General features: G+C 39.0%; 1 protein-coding gene across 2 annotated transcripts in view; it reads left to right on the top strand.

The window, feature by feature from the left end:
- ZFP64 (ZFP64 zinc finger protein) overlaps positions 1-7,346 on the top strand; it is a 16,145-nt gene extending 8,799 nt beyond the window's left edge. For both annotated transcript variants that reach the window (XM_015814371.1, XM_015814370.1), the window contains 3 exons: positions 1,666-1,728; positions 2,508-2,759; positions 5,986-7,346. In XM_015814371.1, coding sequence (XP_015669857.1) covers positions 1,666-1,728; positions 2,508-2,759; positions 5,986-7,277 — 1,607 coding nt within the window. In that variant the 3' untranslated portion in view covers positions 7,278-7,346. The remainder of the gene's footprint in view (positions 1-1,665; positions 1,729-2,507; positions 2,760-5,985) is intronic.
- The last annotated feature ends 15,615 nt before the right edge of the window (positions 7,347-22,961 follow it).

Here is a 22,961-nt window from a genome sequence, read left to right as displayed (position 1 = left end):
GCTCCCACCCTCTGGAATGAACTACCCCCAGAGATCAGGGTGATCCCTGATCTCCCTTCCTTCCGCCGCGCCCTTAAGACATGGTTATTCCAGCTTGCGGGACTGGCCTAGGGGAAAACTTTTAGAGGGGGTTTTAATTATAATTTTAATTAGACCAATTATTAATATTTGCCTTTTAATTAACTTTTAAATTTGTAATATTTTGTATTTTTATCCGGTTGTTAGCCGCCCTGAGTCCGCAAGGAGAAGGGCGGGATATAAATTTAAAAAATAAATAAATAAATAAATAAAACTTTTAGTATTACCTCAACGCCCCTTTCCTTTTCTGTTGACGGATAACTTAGCCACATATGTACATAAATATCTATTTTTTTCATGAGGGAGGTTATCAGAGGGAGGTTAGTCTGGGTGGAAATTCAACTGACGCTTCAGCTGAGTATGGCTACAACATATTCAATTGAGTAAAGAACTGGTAAAGTTGGGTGGATTCTAAATCCTCTATCTTTCATGAACTTTCTCTTTGGCAGTCCCCCAGAGGGATCTCTTAAACATCTGTGACCAACCTCAAAGATTCAGTCCCTTTAGGAAGCAGAGAAGATACAGATGCTGAGAAGCTTGGAATCTTTGTACTATTCTATTTGTTTCCCAGCATTTTACATTTGTTACTCCTCAAGCATTTCTCCTGGAAAAACAAATTTCTAGCAGAAATTTCAGAACTTTGTTTGCTGGGGGGGGGAGTGCAATCTTCCCAATTTAGAAACTCTTCATCCAGAGCTGTCATTCATCACTAAGATGAATTTGATGTTTCACAGAAAGCAACAGGTGTCTCTACTTTCCTCCGAGAAGAAATGGCATTGGTTGGTTTTAAGGTTTTAAGATCTCAGGTATTCAGACTTTCCAGTTCCTCTTTGTTTTATTTTAGCCAACAAATGGGCAGTGACATCTAGGTGAATCAAGAATGCATCAGTCTGATTGGGGGTTCTCAGTCTCAGTCTCAAAATGGAATCCATTTTGTAAAGATCATTTGCTATCGATACCCAAGGCAGCTACCCAGTTGTATATATTTTTTTTCTTTTTTAAATAATTACAAGTAGAACACTCTCATGTCTGCTAAGGTAAATTTGTGCAGCCTGTTAATTAGGCTTTCAGCAGGACTTCTGTTCCAGCGGGACTACGCAGGTATATCTCACTGTTAATTTTTTCTTCCACTAAAAGAAACTGGAACATTAGACTCTCTGCAAATGTTTCTCTACCACAGTGAAAAAGCATCATCTCTCCCTCTTTTTCTCTCTCTCTCTCTCTCTCAAATCTCCCTCCACAGCATGGAAAGGGTGATCTTCATGTTGTAGTTTTTTTTTTCATTTACGGCTCGTTGATTCCTTTAATAATTATTATATTTATCAGAAACCACATTCTTGCTTGGAAGATACTGCATGTTCTTCCAGCCACTTTGCCTTACCAGGAAGAGCAAATACTGTCTGAACATGATGTGAGGCAGTGGTGCTGGGGTTAGTTTGGGAAGGAGAAGACCACCCAGCCAGCTCTGGGTCTCACCACCTCTTTGCCCCACTGGTTGTTAGGAAAAGAGGAGATCCATCATTTGCAGGAACCGATAGTTAAAATGAACTCCTAATAATTAATCTTCTACTTCTCTTCTCCCTCCAGGGTGTCAGTTCAAGACATCTTATGGAATGAAAGACATGGAACGGCATTTAAGAACACACACAGGTACATTCTGGGAGTTTTGGAATACAATTAGTTCTTGACTTACAACCACAGTTGAGCTGGAAATTTCCATTGCTAAGCAAAATAGTTAAGTGAAATTTGCCCCATTTTGCAACCTTTCACGCTGCAGTTGTTAAATTAGTAACATGACTGTTAAGTGAATCTGGCTTCCCCATTGACTTTGCTTGTTAGAGAGTCACAAAAAGTGATCACAGGACCCCGGGACACTGCGTGCCAGTCGCCAAGCATCCAAATTTTGATCACTTGACCACAAGGATGCTTCAATAGCCATAAGTGTGAAAAAGAATCATCTGTCACTTTTTTTCGATGCCATTCTCACTTCAAATGGTCACTAAATGAATGGTGTAAATCGAGGGTTATTTGTAAGCAGTTTTATTTTTAAATCAATGGGTACAGATTTCTTAGAATGTGTGTCCTTTCCCAGAAAAACGTTTATAATCTGGGGTTGAGGGGGTGAACAGTGAAAAGGGAGTATTGTTTTCTGAACTGCTGCACATTTTTATAGTCATTTTGGTGTCATGAATACTAGTAGACATTAGGAAAAATAATAATAAATTTCTCTTAGACCAAATGATATTGTTGTGACCATTCGAAGGTGGGGCTTACCTGAATTTGCACCTATCCCTGATTTTCTAGGAAAAAGTAAACAGCGTGATTCAAAAAAAAACTCCTCTTGAACGATAATTTCCATTTCATCATGAAAAATATTAATTCCTTCCCCTCGGGCACCGGGTGCTTTACATTTCTTCATTTTTTTTCAGGTGACAAGCCTCATAAATGTGAAGTTTGCGGCAAGAATTTCAGTCGCAAAGACAAGCTGAAAATGCACATGCGCTCCCACAGCGGAGTGAAACCTTACAAGTGTAAGCACTGTGACTACGCAGCGGCCGAGAGCAGCAGCCTAAACAAGCACCAGCGCATCCATTCCGACGAGCGGCCTTTCAAGTGCCAGATCTGTCCTTACGCCAGCCGAAATTCCAGCCAGCTCACTGTTCATCTCAGATCTCATACCGGTAAGGCTGGGGGGGTTTGTGCTCAGTTTAACCCTGAAAACCCTAGGATGGTGTTCGGAAAGAAAAAAGTATTTGCACATTTAAAATTGCAACGCGATTCAACAGATTTTTTATTATTATTATTGTTTATCAAATTTGTATACTGCCCATCATCCTTGCATGGCTTTGGGCAATTCACAAATAAAATAATAAAATTGTATATAGGCAATAAAACCAGTCCTCAACTTACGACCACAGTTGAGCCCAAAATTTATGTTTCTAAGTGAGAGATTTGTTAGGTGAGTTTTGCCCCATTTTACAACCTTTCTTGACACTTTTGTTAAATGAATCACCACAGTTAAGTTAGTAACACGGTTGCTAAGTGAATCTGGCTTCTCCCATTGACTTGGCTTGTCAGAAGGTCATAAAAGATGATCACAGGACACCTCCACCGTCATAAATAGGTTGCCAAGCGTCTGAATTTTAATCACACGGGGATGCTGCAATGTTTGTAAGTGTGAAAGACGGTCATCTCTTTTTTCAGTGCCGTTGCTAACTTCGCACGGTCACTAAATGAACTGTTGTAAGTCGAGGACTATCTGTAGTTAAAAACAAAATTAAATCAGAGTTAAAAAGAACTTAAAGAATTTTTAAAAACAGATGGATCTCCTTCTGAATGGTGTTTCAACTTTCTTCAGCTGCACATGAGCTCGTGAAAGGTGGCTGGTTTGCAATTGCCCATAGCTCACCCCCCCCCTGTTCAGGTGTTCACTGAGGATGGCTTGTTTACATACAGGTAGTCCTTGACTTAGGACCACAGTTGAACCCCAAATTTCCAATGCTAAGCAAGACAGTTATTCCGTGAGTTTTGCCCCATTTTATGACCTTTCTTGCCACAGTTCAGTGAATCACTGCAGCTATTAAGTGAATCATTCGGTCATTAAGCAAATCTGGCTTCCCTTATTGACTTCGCTTGTTGGAAGCCTCCTGAGAAGATTATAAATGGTGCTCACGTGACCGTGGGACGGTGCAACTGGCATAAATACATGCCAGATGCCAAGTGTCCAAAGTTTGACCACGTGACCAGGGAGCTGCTGCCGCAGTCATTACTGTGAAAACCAGTCTTAGGTTGCTTTTTTCAGTGCCGTTGTAACTTTGGACGGTCACTAAACGAAAGGTTGAAAGTCAAGGGCTATCTGCATCATGCTCTGCCATGGTGTGGGTCTTTTCATTTGGTTTTGCTTTAGCAAGTTGTGCCAAAGCCCCTGTGGGTATCAGTAGGCTCTTTTTAAGCAAAACATGATATAGTGCAGTGCTTGAGTATGCTATTAATACTGTAGAAGCTTAAAGGGGAAAAAAATCTCATTTAAGATCCTGATTCTAGAAAACTTTCAATTGTGGGAGAGACTGCTCTACCCAATGTTGGTTCTACAGATGCTACCATTTCTCCTCTTTCCAATCAGGTCAGTGGTTTGAGCTGTATTTTGAGCTTTCCCACTTGCAAGCCACAAGCCAGATTTCTAGGCGTTATACCCAAGTTTTGCAGTTCTCTCCATCTTTAATATTATTGCTGCAGGCTTTTTTTGTCTACAGGGCTCTCCTGCAATACCTTGATTTTTGGCTGGTAAAATTCTGCTCTTTCTCACAACCAGGTTTCTTGTAGGATTCTCCAAAGCAAAGACATTTCCTTCTTCCCTTTTCGGCCTTTTATTCTACAGGCTTTAGGCTCAGCTAGCCATAGGTGAAGTTTTGTGTTTGTTTTGGGAGGTTAAAATTAAAGGTCCTCCTTGACTTTTTTTAAAGCTATTTTTACTAAAGCCAAGTTCATTGAGATGGATGGACTAAATCTTAAATGCCCTGACAGCAATTAAATATAGCTACTTTTTTTTCAATATAGTTTGGCATCCCAAAGTGGAGACTTTGTGCACTGCAGCAGCTGTTTTTCAGAAAAAAGGAGATCAGGATTCCTAAAATGCAGGCAGTAATAGGCAGGGCCAGCCAATACAAAGAACAGAACTGTCAGTCTGTGCAACTTCATTAATATAATGTGTATAATAAACATTTTATAGCAAAGGCCTTAATCTTTAAATACATGCATGGATTACCACAGCACGCCATGTCATGATTTCAAAAATCTTTAGTTGGAATCAATGAAACATATAGCCAACTAAACCAATTACCGGTATGCATCTTTTTACAATCTTCCATTTATGAAGATCTATAAAATATTAACTTGTAAAGTAAATTAAGCCTCATGTGTCATAGTTATTAAAGAATAGCAAATACACTGTATTAGGGAGCTGGCTATATTTTATTTCTGTTTTAAGTGGCATCCTGTGTCTGTACAAGAGGGGGGGGGACAATACACAAGCTGTTCAAATGGCAGAAAGCAGCAGTAAATCAATAGTATTTTTTGTTTGTTTAAGTATTAACAATAACCATAGTTTATTAACAAGATGGAGCTCATAACAGTTGTAGTTGTGCTGTAAGAATTATCAATACATTGTTGGACAAAGAGCTCACTTTCATCTTCACACTGGCATTTTTCCCTATAAATATCTCTTTGTAGCGTACTTTACTTTTTTTTTTAAATCAACACTTGAATGCAATTTTTACCAGTAATATAGCAGCTAAATAAACAAAAACCTACATACCAGATCAATGAAGGTTGGGTCTTTGGAAAAGCAGCTTTACCCAAAACGTATTTCTGAATGCAATTTCTTTTGCTGTAAACAAAATATGCTTTATAGTACTAGCTTCCCAAGCTAGTACTGAGAAACTTTTAACGTTTCTAGCTAGCCTGTTCACTGCCACCTGGGAATTCTGGGAATTGCAATCTCATCAAAGGTACTTTGGAATATGTGATGACACAACGGTAATACCACAAACTCCAGCTTTTGTGTGTGGTTTGAGGAGTGGCAAATGGGCTACATAGTGTATGTACCCGCAAACCCTCTAAAGCAATATTTCTCAACCTCAGCAACTTTAAGATGTGTGGACTTCAACTCCCAGAATGCTGGCTGGCTAAGGAATTCTGAGTATTGAAGTCCACACATCTTAAAGTAGCTGAGGTTGAGAAACACTGCCCCAAAAGTACCACCTTGGAATCCAGAGTGCTCTATAGCCCTAGTAAATACATGGTTTTCAATTACTTCGTTAGTAAGTATCATGAGTTTCATTTGGCTAGAATAAATCTGAATCCCTGTCACGCAAATATTGCTATTGCAAACATTTGTCTCTCAAACAGGAGATGCTCCTTTCCAGTGCCGTCTGTGCCCTGCCAAATTTAAAATCAACTCTGACTTGAAGAGGCACATGCGTGTGCACACAGGGGAGAAGCCTTACAAATGTGAGTTCTGCGAAGTCCGGTGTGCCATGAAAGGTAACCTGAAGTCCCACATCCGCATCAAGCACAACATGGAGAATGCCTTCAAATGTCTCGTCTGCAAGTTCCAATGCGGGAATAAGACAAGTCTCCGGCAGCATCTGCGCACCCACCAGCCCGAGCAGGCTGTGAAATGCTCAGAGTGCTGCTATTCCTGCTCAAACAAGGCGACCCTCAAAGTACATGAGAGGATCCACTCCAAGGATCGCCCTTTCAAGTGTGAGTTCTGCCGCTTTGATACCAAGCAACGGAGCAATTTGACCACCCATGTGAGGAAAGCCCATCCCGATAAGGTCAGAATCAGAGAAAATATATCATGTCAAGGGGAAGGAGATCGGCCAAAGGAAGGCAACTCCAGACAAGTTGCCAAGCTGGAGGCCAAGAAAGCCTTCAGGTGTGATTTCTGTGAGGCCTCCTTTGTCCGGGAGGACTCTCTGAGGAGCCATAAAAGGCAGCATGTCGAATATAATGGAAATAAAACTTCTGAGCTGGCTGTCCTGCAGTTCCAGATGGACCCTATCCCACAAGAAGATACTCCCATTACTGTTAGTCATCTGCAAATGCCATTGCACACTTCCCCCTATGGGGAAGGGCAGGTCAAGATCATTGTTGGGCATCAACTGCCCCAGGGCAGCAGCTTGGAACAAGGAGGTCAAGTCAGTATTGTGTCTCCTACTTTAATAACTCAGAATCAGGATGATCTGTCTAGCAGTAATCAGCTGCAAATACTGCAACAGGTGAGCTTATTGGCTCCACCCCTTCCTGTTGGGTCTCCGGCAGAAGGCCTTTCGGTCGGTCAACCCACAGTCCTTCTCACAACTCACAACCAGGCTGATGGAAGCACACCAAACCAGACCCTGATCTCTGCCATTCCAGTAGGCAGCCATGAGGTCTCAACTAACCAGGCCTTCATCAATGGCACAGGGATCAGCTGCTCAGATTTGGAAGGGCTCAATGCCTTAATTCAAGAAGGGGCAGAGGAAGTGACAGTGGTCAGTGCTGATGAGCAGAACATCTCAGTGCGAGCATCAGCGTCCCCTTCACCAATCTTTTCATCCTCTTCTCATTCAGGTGTGCCAAAGCAAACCTACTCCATCATCCAAAGTGGAGCCCATGCGAATTTGTTGTGTCCCGCAGACTCCATACCAGATTAGACTGGAGGCTGAAAAAGTCATTTGTTTGCTCCATTTAGTCCTAGAGTCCAGAGCCTGGTGCCCCTTCTCAAAATGAGCATAGTTTGCATTCATAAGAAATGTGGCGTTACTGCTGTCTTTAAGGAGAGATTGTGGTATGAATAGATGCTCTTAAGTGGGGATAGGTCCTGTTGCACAAGACTCCTTTTTATCACTTTCAGGTCTAAATTTCTTGTTTGGTCTAATAACATATCTATCATGCTTAAATAATATATCTTTAGCATAACTTATCCAACTTTGTTCTAGGCTTAAAGAGATGCCCAGTGAGTTATCTGCGTGGGAAATTCTCTTCAAAGCTTGTAGCCTTAATGGGAACCATTGAAAATTGTTCACTGGCTCTTGGGTTTTCCTCCCCTCCCCTCCCCTCTCCTTTTTTTTTTCTTTCATATCTCAGACTTTAAAATTGTGTTGAATGTATAAATGATACATTTTTAATACGTATAAGAAGTATTGCTGGATTGTTCTGCACTGTGATCAATGACTTTAGAAGGGCTAAAGAACAATACCTGGATATGATGTTGCAATATAATTCCCCAAAGTGGCTTTGTTCTTCTGTCTTCAAAAGCAGTTTGACATGTAACAGTCAAGACTGTCATGGAGGAAAGTGGGGAGAAAAATATCAGGTGTTGTTGTTGATAGTATTAAGTAGGCAAATTAAATTAAGTAGCTCAGGGCAGAAGCAGTTAACTACTTTTTGAATATCTGAGTTCAGTATCAAGACTAGGAAGCTTTTGAACCTCACAATACATGGGGCAGATGGTCTACCATGTATCTGAACCATCTGCAGCAGACCAGTTTTGTGGTGCCTCAGATGAGTGTAGGCAAGCTCCACATGTATCAGGGATCTTCTTCTTTTTTCAGATGTGACACCTACAGGATACATTTGAGTATCACCCTAAACCAGCTCTATGACTTAGCATGGAATACACTTATTATCTTCCTCTTACACCAGTTGGTTTATGGGAAATAGATGTCACTTTTTACTTCAGAGGAGAAGCAAGAGCACAGTGTTGATGTGACTTTTGTCAAGAGAAGGAGGGAATGTGGCAAGCATCCTGAACTGAAAAATACACCATATCCAACTCTAACACACAAAAAGTAGGACACTTTCACTATTTAATGGAAGTAAAAACTATTTTGAAATCCTGGTTTTGTTTGAAGGTTGCCTTCATTTCTGCAGCATACAATAAAGTAGCTTAAATAGTTAACCATAACGATTAGATGGGACTGTACACCATGTGATCCATTGAGCCCAACACAATCATTTATATAGTAGAGCATACTGGGAACATACCCAAAGATGCAGGCAGATGTAGGGTTTGTTTAACAGTTCTCACTGTGCTGGGCAATATTCAGCCATTAGAACATCTTGATAAAGTACTATTCCAGATTATGTGTAACTAATGGGAAAAATGCACTCCATTTCTGGCCCATTGTTGTGGTATGTATGTACATAGGAGCTGGTAATGAATTTTTTTTTGTCATCTGTAGATGGTGCTAGAACTCAAGCTGAGGTTTGAGAGGAAGGACATGTTTAAAAAACATGTACTGTATGTCCAATGAGTATTTCCTGTAACAAACTGAGCTGAACTGTTTTGTTTCAGTATATCTACATGAATGTTAGCTTAGAAAAGAAAACACTTCCTGAAGTACATCCCACCAAAAGGATACCAAGATTTCTTCAGTTAATCAATAACATAAAAGTAATTAAAATTTAAGTTTCTGTTAGTTTGGAAATGGAGCAGGTTGAAGATCTGACGTTGCATGTGCACAAGCAAATGTTTGTATGTGTATACTTAGGTATACAAATCTATATAGGTATATTTGTATGAAACATATGACTGATTTTTCAGTGAAAAGTTGAGAATGTAGTCTTTTATCAGGCAAAAGTTTTGATCCACCTAAGGCAAGAGATGAATAGTCAGAGACTCCAGTGCTACAAATGTTATTGGAAAGTTTTAGATGAGGTCCCAAGAGACTAATACATTTTATTATCAAATTACCATTTGATAATGGGAGAAGTGAGGAAATAGTCTATATGTGATAGAAGAGTAAAACTGTTAATACGTTATTTAAATGTAAGTTAAATGAATTAACGGGGTGTTTTTTTTTCTATCTTTGCTCACTAGTTTTGTTCATGCATTCAAACATTCAAAGGTCAAGCACCATTCTTGGCCCAGAAGGAAGTTTCCAGGGGTAGCATTTTGAGCTTTATCTATAGATCATGGATTCTTCGGTTTACAAAGTAGATACTGCCACTAAATTATCACCACTATCAGTTTATAATGTCCATCAGCTCCTTCACTGCTCCTAAGTTACATGTTTAAAACTTAGAAAACTATATTTTCTTTAAAAAAAAAAAGGAAGAATTAAGATGAAGTAGAAGACCTGAAAAACAGAATGTTGGGTTGCAGTGTTATATATTATACTGACCACAGAAGAGAATAGGTGAGTCTAGTAGAAGAAGATTGGTTGCAACCATGCTTCCTAAATGGAATTGCAGAACTGTAGACCAGGGGTAGTCAACCTTGGCTCTTTTATGACTCGTGGACTTCAACTCCCAGAATTCCTGAGCCAGCTGTGCTGGCTCAGGAATTCTGGGAGTTGAAGTCCACGAGTCATAAAAGAGCCAAGGTTGACTACCCCTGCTGTAGAAGGTTGAGAAAATGGGGGAGGAAGAACGAAGTGTTCTGCTCTCTAAGGAACAGAGATTTAGAAAGGATATCTTCCCTGGAGTAAGAGCACTTTGATTCTGGCCTGAGTGAGAACCAGTTGTGGAATTGGAAACAGAAGTATAGTCTTTGGAGGTGAATGGAACTAGGTGAATTTGGATTGCCGAGAAGTTGAATGAGTTGCGTAGTAAGGATAGTTGATGAAGTGGAGAATGCACTGAGGATTTTGTCTGGACTGTCTAGAAGAAGGAAACTGAGTATACAAGACAAAAATCAATCAGAATAGAGTTGGAAGGGACCTTAGAGATCTTCTAGTACAACCTCCTGATCAAGCAGGAGACTATATATTATTTCAGATAGGTGGCTCTCCAGTCTTTTCTTAAAAACCTCCAATGATGAAGAACCTGCAGTTAACCACTGGTTAATTGTCCTCACTGTTAGGAAGTTCTAGGTTGCTTCTCTCCTTGATTAATGATAGTAGGAAGATAATCAAGAAGAGGTATGGAGGGTAAGGGAGCCGTACTAGAAGGGAAATTGGAAATGTGATGTAATGTCCCTAAATCTTAATTCTTGGGCATCTGATTTACTGGGTGCCAAGGCTTAGAAGGATGCTTTTGAATGCCAGGTCCACTCATAATAATGTAGCCTCATTGACAGTGTAATTGAGGATGAAAGGCCAGACCTCATATGTGTCACAGAGCTGGCTGGATGAAAGGGAGGAATTTCCCTTGCTGAAATCTGTTCAATGATGTTTTGTGTGCTGCATCAGTCCCCATCACATAGCAAGAGAAATGGAATTATAGTTGTGCACTGGGAGGGTATGGTTATTACAAGGACAGTACTACAAATAGCCAGATCTATGACCTTCTTTATGAGATTAGGCCAAAGGGTCAAGTTTAGAAATGTTACTTTGTACTATCCTTCCAGCTTCATTGCAGCATCGCTTCCTGAGCTCAATTTTATTACAGGTGGAAGTTTTGGCCCTTCTGAAACCGTTACTGGTCTGCCCATACCTCCAATCGTCCTCTGTGGAAAAGACTATTAAGAAAATGGCAGGGTAAAAATTACAGAAACCCCTGGAGGATATGAGTTAGACATGGAATAGAAGTCACAATGGTCATTCTTGTGGACAACTTGTGCTGGGATTTGAAAGTGCCATTACTATGAGGTTCTTTCCTGAGTTGACAGGTCAAATCAGGGGTCAGATCTTCAGTTGCTGCAGTATGAGCTACCTGAGGATTACAATTTTTGTTTTATCCTTTTTAATGTCTATATAAAGCTGCTGTAAGAAATAATCCATCAGTTTAGGGGTCAATTTATTTTCCAATGTACCAGAGAGCAGGACAAGAAACAACGGATGGAAACTTATCAAGGAAAGGAGCAACCTGGAATTAAGGAGAAACTTCCTAAAAGTGAGGACAATTAACCACTTGCCTTCAGAACAGCTTGCCTTCAGAAATAGTAAATGCCTCATCACTTGAGGTTTTTAACAAGACACTGTCCAGCCATTTGTCTGGAATGATATTGTCTGAAATAATATTGTCTGCCTGAGCAGAGGCTGGACTAGAAGACCTCCAAGGTCCCTTCTAGCTCTATTCTGATTGATTGATTGATTGATTGATTGATTGGTACGAGATCAATTGGCAGATTATTCTCAATCATGTATCTCCACTCTAAGCCCAGTGGGACATACAGATAATCCTGTGCCTGGAAATTGTAAGAACATGGAAAGGAGAAATTGAAACATTGATTCAGACTGAACCAAGCAGATAGGGGAATGTTGATTCAGAGGCTTAGTGATTCCAGGACTATTCAAACATTAACTCTTGCTTTTTGTGCTTCTCCAAAATAAACAGGCTTGCAATCTCTTAGGTCCTTCCAGACTCAAGAGCAGGCAGAAGCTCATAGATTGGAGAGCCTTGCCCACCTCTGGCTAATTATCTTGAACCTGCGAACCATCAAACTTGCCCTCATCCGTCTCTCAGTTAGATTACTGTAATTCAGTGTGCATGGAACTGCTCTTGAAGATCACCCAGAAACTCTAGCTGTTGGAAATGTATTGATCAACATGCTTAGTATGCAGTCATGCTATTGCCATAGTACGCCTTTGCTGCAGGAGCTTAGGGTGTTCCTGGATTAATTCAAGGTGTTGGTTGCTACTGTTAAAGCCCTGTATGACTTGGAGGTCTTAGTCCTGGTATCTAAGGAATTGCTTTTCCCAGAAAGAGCCTTCTCACTTAGTCCAAGTAGCCAGAGGATGCTTGCTAAAAGTCCCTGTTATGAAGTGTGGTAAGAGGGCTATGAAGTTATTCTCTGTCAGGGCTCTTCTCTGAGACAGCTTCCTCTTGGATGGTTTTCATTCTCATTGCCTTCTGGAAGCTTATAGTGTTAATTTTTATTGTCTGCATTATGATTAGTATAACTGGTATTTGTTTTAATTTATTAGTATCTGTATAGTGCCTAGTGTCTACTAGGATTAAGGTGGTATATAAATTGCATAAATAAATGAGTGATTTTTTGCATTAAAATCATCTCCTGCCTCTAAAATGATTCATTGTTATCTCTGCTCACCGTAGTATTTTGTCAGATTTAATAACAACAGGATATAAATTAGAGTGAAGCTTTTTTTTTCCTAAGGTACTATACTGTTTTTTCACATACTTCCTATTCTCCACTTCTTCTACAATCATCCATCTGCGGTGCTGGATTGCAGAAAGAGGGACATTAAAGTCACATACCCTTTATCATTTTTGCTTATCGTAGCCAATGGTACCACCTCATTACCCTTGGCTGATCTTGAAAATGGTAAGCAGGGTCAAACTTGATTCATACTTGAAGCCCCTAAGATACCCATCCTGAAAGAAGATAATGACAAATCATTTATTGTTGCTATTACATCAATCTAGACAGGTACAGAGAGTCACCAGGATTCCTACCTGACCCAAAAAATCTTTTACTTGGCTTTTTAAATTTATGGTTATTCTTAGCTATCAAGGTGTGTACTGAAAGTCAAGCTCAAAAAAATAAAGGCTAAGCAGCCACTTTATGGGGTGAAAAGGGAGGCCTCTCACTACAAACACCTGCCCACAAATGTTTGTTGCTTGCTCTGGATAAAGATAATGGTGAATGTGACCAAACAAAAAGTGCATAATCAGTTCATAATCAGTTCCATTATTCTGAACATGCTCCCACTAGTAACAGTATCAGTACTAATTCATGGAAATTGTAATGAGAACTAACCTCCTATCTCACCCCATTCAAAAATGGTTAAAAGAGATCTAGAATGAAATATTGTTTGAAGGAAATAGTGTTAGGAAGACAGATTGGAAAATATATTGCACCTTACAAAGTGAATCAGAAGCTGAATTACCTAGAACGCCTAGATTAAACAAACTTCAATAAAATATATAATGGCTTGGAATAATAATAATGATAATGATTCAGCTTTATTTTGGCTGGTATCTCGTTTTTAGCATATTTTGATGTCCAAATCCATAGTCAAGATATGCCACCCACACAATGTACAGCACTCTGTATAAATTAGAAGTATTTGGCACAACGGTGCCAGATACAATTTGTTTTAACCACAAGTATGCCAGTGCTCTATTACAAAAGCAGTGAACTCCCACACAGGAACATAATGCCACAATCAGGTTCTCTAACCACACTCCCTGCCTTTCACTTTTTCAGAGCCTGATGCATTGGTTATTTGATTGTAGGAAACTGATACGTTTATGTCATTGTGATGGCCAGCCTATTAACCTAGAGGCTGTGTATAGTTTTATAGATAAACAGGAAAGATAACCGGTGTGAAAAACTTAAAAAGGTGATATGCAAGCTCTCTGCACCACAATGATACATTATGCTTAAAGATATTTTTCAACTGGAATGGTTTTTTAAAGAAAAGTGCGTAAGCAATAGAAAATGAAGTCAATCTCATAATATAATATGATTAACTTTCAGCCAGTGAAAGTTCTCCACGATTGCTTTAATATTTGAAAATTGGCCATATGCAGAGATATGCTGGGATGAATTCAGAACATGGCCCAACGTATGACAGTTTATAAACTCTATGGGTGGTACATTGCAGGACTTTTTCATGGAGAACACTCAAGATTTGCAATGCTATAGACTTTGCAATTTTGTTTTATATAAGTTGTTGAATGGACACCTTATTAGCCATAACAGTGCTGCCCTTAAGGATTTTAATTCGTCCTTACTATTAAGCACAATTCAAGCAATTCCTTCAATGTTTCAGATTTCCACTTTATTAGAAATGGAAAGTTAAGGATAATGAGTTAAAAAGAGGAGCAAAAAAATGAGACAAGGTGAATGACTTTATATTGATCCAGATGGTGATGAATCATTAGAAATTCAAGAAATCTACAGAATAATCTCATGGACAGCATGAAAAAGAAACTTTCTTGTGAGCCCTTATAAAATTCACGCATTGTAAGACAAGATGCTCAAGATAATTTCTTAACCATTTCTGAAACAGCTATCCTTGTCTGTCATCTCATTTTGCAATAAGACTTACTAGAGGTTCAAGCTACCAAGGGGTAGGTTTTGATATTTTGATAAAAAAAGACACCTTTCTGTAGAAAAATAGGTCTGAAAGAGGTCTTCTAGTCCAATCCCCTGTTCAAGGCAGAAGACCTTACACCATCTCAGTCAAATGATTGTCCAGTCTATTTTTGAAAACCTCCAGTGATGGACCACCCACAACTCTGGGAGGCAAGGTATTCCATTAATTAATTGATATTATCTTATATAATTCTATATAACATTAGAAAAATGTATTATCTAGAACAGGGTTGAACTGTGGAATCCTTGGTGCTTTCTGGGCTTGGTTGTTTGCATGCAGACGTTTCATTACCTGACTAATCATCAGTGCTCATTAGGCAGGTAACAAAACATCTGCAAACAACCTGGCTTAAAGAGCACCAAGGATTCCATGAATCAACCCTGTTCTACTGTGATAATACATTTTCTAATGTTAGATAGAATTATATAACATTATTATATAATAGTATGTTATGGATTCCTATGGTGCCACCAATGGCCACCATATCCAAACTAATTCTACTATAAAATTGCTCTTACTCTTAAGATGTTATTCCTAATATTCATCTAGGAATATCTCCCTATAACTTAAATCCATTATTCTTTATCCTACATATAGGAACACTAGAAAACTTTTTGTGGTCTTCTTCTCTGTGATATTTTGTCAGTAGTTAAGGATGGCTATCACATTACTTTTAACTTGTCTTTCCCTGAAGCTGAAATGCCAAGGTCTCTCAGTCACTATATAGGAAACTTGGTTTCCAGTTCTCCAACTTCTTTGTTCCAGTCCATGAATAAATACACCTTAAGCAACATTGGGACCAGTTGGTCCCAATGTTGCTTAAGGTGTATTTATACATGGACATAATACTTCAGATGAGGTGTGAATACTTCATTCATACATTCATAAATACATACCTAAATATATACCGTATTTTCCATCGTATAAGACGACTTTCTAAACCCTGAAAATTTTCTCAAAAGTCAGGGGTCGTCTTATACGCCCAGTCGTCTTATACGCCGGAAAATACGGGTATTCTATTTTATTCCTTTACACATGTGGTTTGGCATATTACTCATCAAGTTTTCTCTCCCCCCCCCCTCTCTCGCTCAAACTCTATATTTTAACTGGAAAAGTTGGGGGTTGTCTTATACGCCCAGTCGTCTTATACGCCAGAAAATTCAGTACTCATTTTGGTATTTCTTTGCTGGGTAAGCAAAGTTACACAAAGCACAGAAATAGAGTAAGAGTAGTGAGCCAAAGTAAAGGCATGAAATTAAAAACATCCAATTTACACTAACATTCATTATATATACCTTTCTTTTATTCAAATCATTCTTGCTTCTACTCCTTCCACATAGCTGAATAAAGTGGAAATATGGATCCAATATTAGCACGGAAAGTTAATGAACCATTTCAATGAACTGCAATCGTTACAATTATCACTAGTATTACAGTTAACAGTATTCCAATATATCTTATAGAGCCAATTGAGGAACAAATGATCTTTTTACGGCTGCAAACATTTTTTTTTGTTGTTGGTTGTTTGTTTCCAGCTACCAAAGGTCATGGAGATGTTACTAGTTGAGTGGCAACATTTTTATACCCCTTTTTCCATTTGGATATTTGGCAGATTCATAAATTAGTTTAAGGTTAACTTCATCGTTTGATGGGGGTGGAGTCAAGAATTCAAACTCCAGAGTTGCATACATCACTGTACTAATTATTTTAAATAGATATATACCTTAATTTCTAAACATAAGTTTATTTTTCTTTTAAAATGAATGCATAAATAACAAGCTTCATAAAGTCTATGCACTTATTTAATAACAGTACTTTTCATACTGAATCATGCAAATATTGATTTGGCAGCCCAACAGTGCACAAAGAGCAAGCCTGCTAAATCAAATAATGCAGCAGTTCTAGTCTCAGCCTTAAGATGTCACTAACAGACTTGGCTTACAGGTTCTCACTTTTCCAGTGGCTTGGAGGCCACAAAAAGAAAAGAGGAAACTTTTATGTTGCTTTTGACACTTCTACTTCCTACACTGAGGACAGACAAGATGTTCCTGTCAACTGAGCTATCTTATAGGGCTCTTTAAATCCACTTAATTCTACAGGCCTTCTTTATTTGGCACCATTTTCAGAGCCCAGCTGATATAAAAATAAATGTGAAAACTATTTTCCCCAGAACAAACAAAACAAAAAACACAAGAAGCACTTGGAGTCCAGCAAGGCAAGAAGAAGAAAAAAATGCAGCAATTCTATGGGTATGGTTACATTACATAGGAATTACAGAGACTTATAAAAATTTCTTATGTAACACTCTTATTCATTAAACCAGGAGGAGCAACTTTTTGGAACTGAGGCCACATTTTCTTTCCCCCACCTGGGTCTTCAAGAATGCTGGCTAATGTGACCAAAAGTATCTCCAACACATTTTAACTAGCTAGAATGCTTAAATATTGCCTTTAGTAATAACCACAATCCACCTTTCCTTGGGATTCTTGAGTGTGGTCTTACACATATTAATATTGATTTCATTATGTAAGACTATTTCCTGCACTAAGAGTACCATTTCCCTGGGAATAAACCATCAAACTGAGAATTGTTCTGAATAAATGTATCTAAACACATTCTGACAATTTTCCGCTGTGCATTATTTCTTGCATTGTTCCATGATAATTTTTAATCTGACTAACAATCAATTTACATTTCTAACATAGAAATGCATTGCACTGTATATAACCGTGGTGGCGAACCTATGGCACGCGTGCCACAGGTGGCACGCAGAGTTCTCTCTGTGGGCACGCGTGCCGTTGCCCCAGTCCTAGGCCTTCAGCTGGGTTTTATAAAACCTCGCTTTAGGCCTCCGCTGCCGTGTGCAAAAAAAAAAAAGGTTCAATCAATCAATCAATTTCAACTTCTCGCGGGAAAAAAAAAGATCTCGCAAAGTTGGAATTGATTGATTGAACTTTTTAGTCCCACCCATTCTGCCATTACCACCGCAGCCACGCCCACCCAATGGGCCACGTCCATCCAATGGGCCACACCGATCCAATGGGCCACGCCCACCCGGCACACGACAATACATAAGTGGGTTTTGGGTTGCAGTTTGGGCACTCGGTCTCTAAAAGGTTCGCCATCACTGGTATATAACTTATCTTTATTTATAAAGTTGCAAGATATGCTTTTCTTATTGCATAATACTGTGCTGGGATGAATATTTTTTATTACAAAGGTTCCAGATATTCAGAATAACTGTCTGAGAACTGCTCCAGTCAAATTTAGAACACACATTACCATCTTCATTCCATCAAATATCTTGGACTATAGCAAATACCATTAACCTCAACTATCCTCTTGATTAAACCTTTCCACTTTTTAAAAAAGTTATGGTTCCTGTTTCTTAGGACTCTGTGAAGCTTCGAACAAATTATCCCTTTCAATGGATTCACTCAGTCAAATTGGTCCTTTCAATTGAATTCTGAGGAGTTTTGAGCATGCACACAGATATACTTTTTTTTCAGACTGATGATTCAAATTGAACTGACTCAACATAAAAGTGTAAATTGACTTGATTCATCAAAGTAAATCTTAAAGTGATCAGCACACCCTATTAATCATAGTTAAAATATGTTTTGATTTGATCATAAACTAAGAAAAGGTCAGCCTGAGGTTTAAGAGACCTTTGAAAAAGTAGCCTCTGGGTTATTTGTTTATCTTAGAATATTCTAGTTTTCAAAAATGGGACCCCAGCTTGTTGCAAAGTAAAGAACTTGTCTCTGACCTTTATAAGATTGTTTTTGGTCCCATATTGGATTTTGTTTGCATTCTTAAAAAGCTTACAATTCATAGCTTTATTTGGAAATGCATCCACCTATTCCAAAGAGAGAGAAAGAATGCTAAAATGGAGTGGGGGGAAAATCTAGATGGGGTAGGGAAGTGAGATGGAGGGCAATCTCATAAATATACCTTTTGATAAATACTGATTAGCCTTCAACCTTTTCCCATGGGGAAGGTTCTTAAGACAATGGCAGTGGATCAATTATGAAGCACTATAGAAGAAATATTTATTAAAATGTATTCATGATCCAAGACAAAATATAAGAAAAAGACAAGTATTCATCAACACATATTTATACAATAACTATAAATAAATTACCTGGAATCATTTCAATCAGGGTTCAGACACAAGCCTGGAAGTAAGATAGCTTAGTATCTATGGAGATTCTCAGTCATCCAGGTCATGGTTGTCCCAAAGGTGCTTTTTCAAGAGGCAACTGGACTTTCTTGTTTTTCTTTGAAAATGTTTCACTTCTCATCCAAGAAGCTTCTTCAGCTCTGACTGGATGGTGGGGAATGGAAGGATTTATATTCCTTGCAGACAGCTGGTCATTTGCATTCTTTTAGAGTTGTTGAGGCCCCTTGGAGGTTTAACTGTGTCATCAAGTAGTGCAAATGGACGTGGAGCTTTCTTTGGAAATAGATGATGTCATATCCCTCCCCCTCTGTTGAGATAAGGCTGTTCAATTTTGACATAGATGGCCTCTTTGTCCCCACTTTCAAACTAGTGGTCTTCTCTGTCCAAAATGTGGACTTTGCTATCTTCAAAAGAGTGGTCGTTTTCTTTTAAATGCAGATGGACTGCTGAATCTTGTCCTGATGGGTTTGTTCTATGTTGTGCCATGCATTTATGAAGCGGTTGTTTTGTTTCCCCAATGTACAGATTTGCACATGCACGTGCAGGATGGCCTTTTTTTGCCTCTTGGATGAGGACATTATATTTCTTATAGTCCTTTAAGACTTCTCAGTAGTGTTTGATGACATCAGCTACAATATCCTACTAGACTGCTCAAAGAATTTGGGATAGGAGGTCTTGTCTTACAGTAATTCTGCTTGTTTCTCAACTACTCCATTATCTTTTACTATTTATATTTGTTGTTAGGATGAATATGACTGTTTTGTTTTTATTCGCTTTTATTTTTATTTTTTAATCTTATCATGGATCTTTTCACTTTTTCCCCCACATCTTGTACATTGCTGGGAGTCATGAGATTGTGGCTGGAGATAAACAAACACCCACATAACCTATACACCTATAAATGATTCCTCTCACATAGAGTCTTGCAGATCTTATTAACAGCTTCAACACATATCTTTTAAAAAAAGAACTTTATTGAGACTGGAATGGCAAAGTGTTTACAGTAGGGAAGTGTTTATGGTAAGGAACGCATGGGGAACAAATTTGTTTTTACAGACATTGGTGGGGGAACAAATTCTTCTCTGTCTCTGGATGTTTGGTGTAACCAGACACTGCAACAGCTATCACTGATTAATTCAAGGTCCGGCTTCCATCCTGAAACTCCCTTTATAAAAGTTCAATCTCCCAGAAGAAATATCTTGCCTAATTTTTGCAATTCTTACAAAAGCTTCACTCACTGAGAAGTCTGCCAAATTCAAGCAATTCCACCATCTTTCATACCCATTTCTCATAAAGGTGTTCTCTCCAGGGGTAACAACACCTGGGTGACTTTGGTTATATTGAGAAGTTAAGCAGGGTCAGGTGGACTTAGTAATTGACCAGAAGCCTGCAAGGAGTTGCTACGACCAAGGACTGGGAAATAAAAACTAAAACAAATCTACAACACAAGTACATAGATAGAGAAAACACAGAAAGAAGGAAAGATGTTGACAAGCTCTCGTTGACAGTGAGCTTGCAACTTCAACATTTTTAAGCGAGTGTGTCAGGTCTAATTTGTAGTAGTTATATTGTCACAGAACTAAAAATGTGTATGGTGCTAGACTGTTCAAATTGTTTATTAGATGGCAGCATAAAAATACAATCTTGAGTTTTTGCTGCCATCAAATGGTAGTTCTGATTTTTTTTCAGCACAGCTCTAGTGTAAATTCATGTGTAAATGATATACTTACCAATGAATTCTCAATCTTCGGTGGTGTTTTGGTGATCAGAACAGTGGATGATTGAGAGGTATAGTCCACAGAAAGTACACGGGCCTTCTTTCCTCTATATTGCCGGTTTTCATACTTGCACAGATCACAGTATGTTTTTTACACATTGCAATATTTTCTCTTTAGATTCTGTTTTGTAGGTCTCTTTTGCCAAACTAATGTTATCAGCTATCAAGGGAAGAGGAAAAAAGAAGGGTTATTTTGCACCGAAACTCATGACAATCCAAAGCTGCAAGCTAATGCATCAATTGAAAATTGCCCTTACAGGACCCCTTCCCCACCTGCTGGCAAGCTCATAAAGCATCACCCCAATTTTCCCATCTTTGTGCTTCTCTATACCTATCTAGCAAGTAGCAAAAATATTACCAATATAAAAATTAGCTTTCAATCTGTGTAACAGATTTTCACTGGGGAAAAAACTGAACGATATATGTTAATATTTACCTGTAAAATAATGCATTTACCTCTGGGTACCGTATTTTCATGCAAATCTTTATCTACTTAGTCAGCTGGCAGATTTTTCTGTCAGTTCTTAATTTTTCAGCACTTCTAAATTTTATTTTACTTTGAGCTACATTACATGCTAAGATACTCTATTCCACCTTTGCTTTAACTGTGGCATTCCCACTTTAGGGTACAATCTTATGGCTGCTGACTGTGTTCAGAAAGTGTTTTTCCCAGAAAAGAATCATAGCTGTAGTTATTTCCATCTGTAATGGGGGAGTGACTCTAAGTGAAGTTACTCCTTCGCTAATTGGACTATTTGACTCATTGGTGCAGACATGATTAAAAGACCAGCAGATTTGCTCCCTGCCCAATTACAGATTTGGCCCACCCAGTTCATGATATCTCCACTGTTTAGTTTGTGTTGATTCACTGAACAAACCAATCCTTTGCCATTCGTTTCTGTTTTGATGAAAGCAGTTTTGCAAATAATAGAGGTGATAGCAGTTTGAGAATATGAAAAAAAGGAAGGCAGACTTATTTTCCCATTTAAAAAATTGGAGGTTTTTTTTCTCCCTGTAAGAGAATGCATTTGCTCTGTAAACAGAATGGCTTAAGGCTCATATAAGTCATGAACTACATCAGTATTGTATTTAATACATTACACCCAGAATTAAAGTAAGCAAGTTTATTTAGTTGTTAAGTGAATCACATGGTCATTAAGCGAAATTGGTTTCCCCCATTAACTTTGCTTGCAGGAAGCTGGCTGGGAAGGTCACAAATGGCGATCATTGGCTCTGGGATGCTGCAACTTTCATAAATATATGTTGGTTGCCAAAACCTGAATTTTGATCAGGTTTTGGGAATGCTGTGATGGTCGTAAGTGTGAAGACTGGTCATGTCACTTTTTTCAGTGCCTTTTGAACCTATAGTCTAAAACAGGGGTCCCCAATCTGTGGGCCACAGCTTACTACTGGGCCGCTGCCTATTGGCCACCAGGTCGCATGAGTGGTTGGCCAGTGCACACGTGTGTATGTGCGTGTGCATCACGCACAGTCCCATTCACGTGAGCATTGCCACGAGTTTTGTGGGTGTTCACGGTCCCACTTGCACAATGCATTACGGACATTCTCAGGCCCACTCGCATGAGCGCTCAGAGCCCCACTCACACGAGCAATGGGTATTTGTGTGCGTGTTCACTCCCCCACAAAACCATCCCTTCTTCCCCCCTCCCCCAGCTCCAGGCCGCCAACGCAAAATTTGGGGTACTCTGGTTTAAAACAATGTTTATCTAGCTTGGCATTTTAAAGACATGGACTTCAATTCCCAGGATTCCCCAGTCAGCCTTGCTTAAATTGCTAAAGTTGATAAACACTGGTTTAAAATACCTGAAAGGCGCCAGTTACCATCCGTTACGGCGTTTCCTCACTGCCAAACAATTAGTACTATGCACCTAGCCTTGAATCAGCAGAGAACACCATCAGCATCAAATTTGCTGTCTCTATTGCCAATCCCTGTATTCTCACTCTGATACCAATCAGTGTTAGCCACCTGACTTCCCTCTCAGTACTGGGTTCAAGACTAACCAATTTATCCCTGAAGTTGTGGTGGAAAAATACCACTTTAGCTCTGGTACAACTAAGAGTGCCTTTCTCACTCATGGGTTAGAGACAAGATTATTTATTTACGGGGTTTATATGACTGCCCATATCACATACAGTACATGACTCTAGACAGTTCACAATATTAAAAAAAAGCATACAAAAAAATCTAAAACATCATGTTTTCAAAGACTGATGGGAAGTCCGAAGGGCTTTTTTCAGATCAAGATAGCCACAGATACTGTACTGCAGTATGAGGTAGTATTATAGTTACTGTCTAATGAAGAAGTCAAGATGGCAGAAGTAACTGAGTAATCAAAGCCTCACTCCATTTTATGTGTATCATATGCAAACTTAAAGGGGTGGGGCTTGCCTCATACAGTCACTCCCT

This window comes from Protobothrops mucrosquamatus, unplaced genomic scaffold (genome assembly GCF_001527695.2).
Source record: "Protobothrops mucrosquamatus isolate PMUCROS unplaced genomic scaffold, P.Mucros_1.0 scaffold244, whole genome shotgun sequence".
Classification (NCBI taxonomy): Eukaryota; Metazoa; Chordata; class Lepidosauria; order Squamata; family Viperidae; genus Protobothrops; species Protobothrops mucrosquamatus.
The sequence above is the reverse complement of the archived record's forward strand: the minus strand, read 5'-3'. Positions and strand labels throughout refer to the sequence as shown.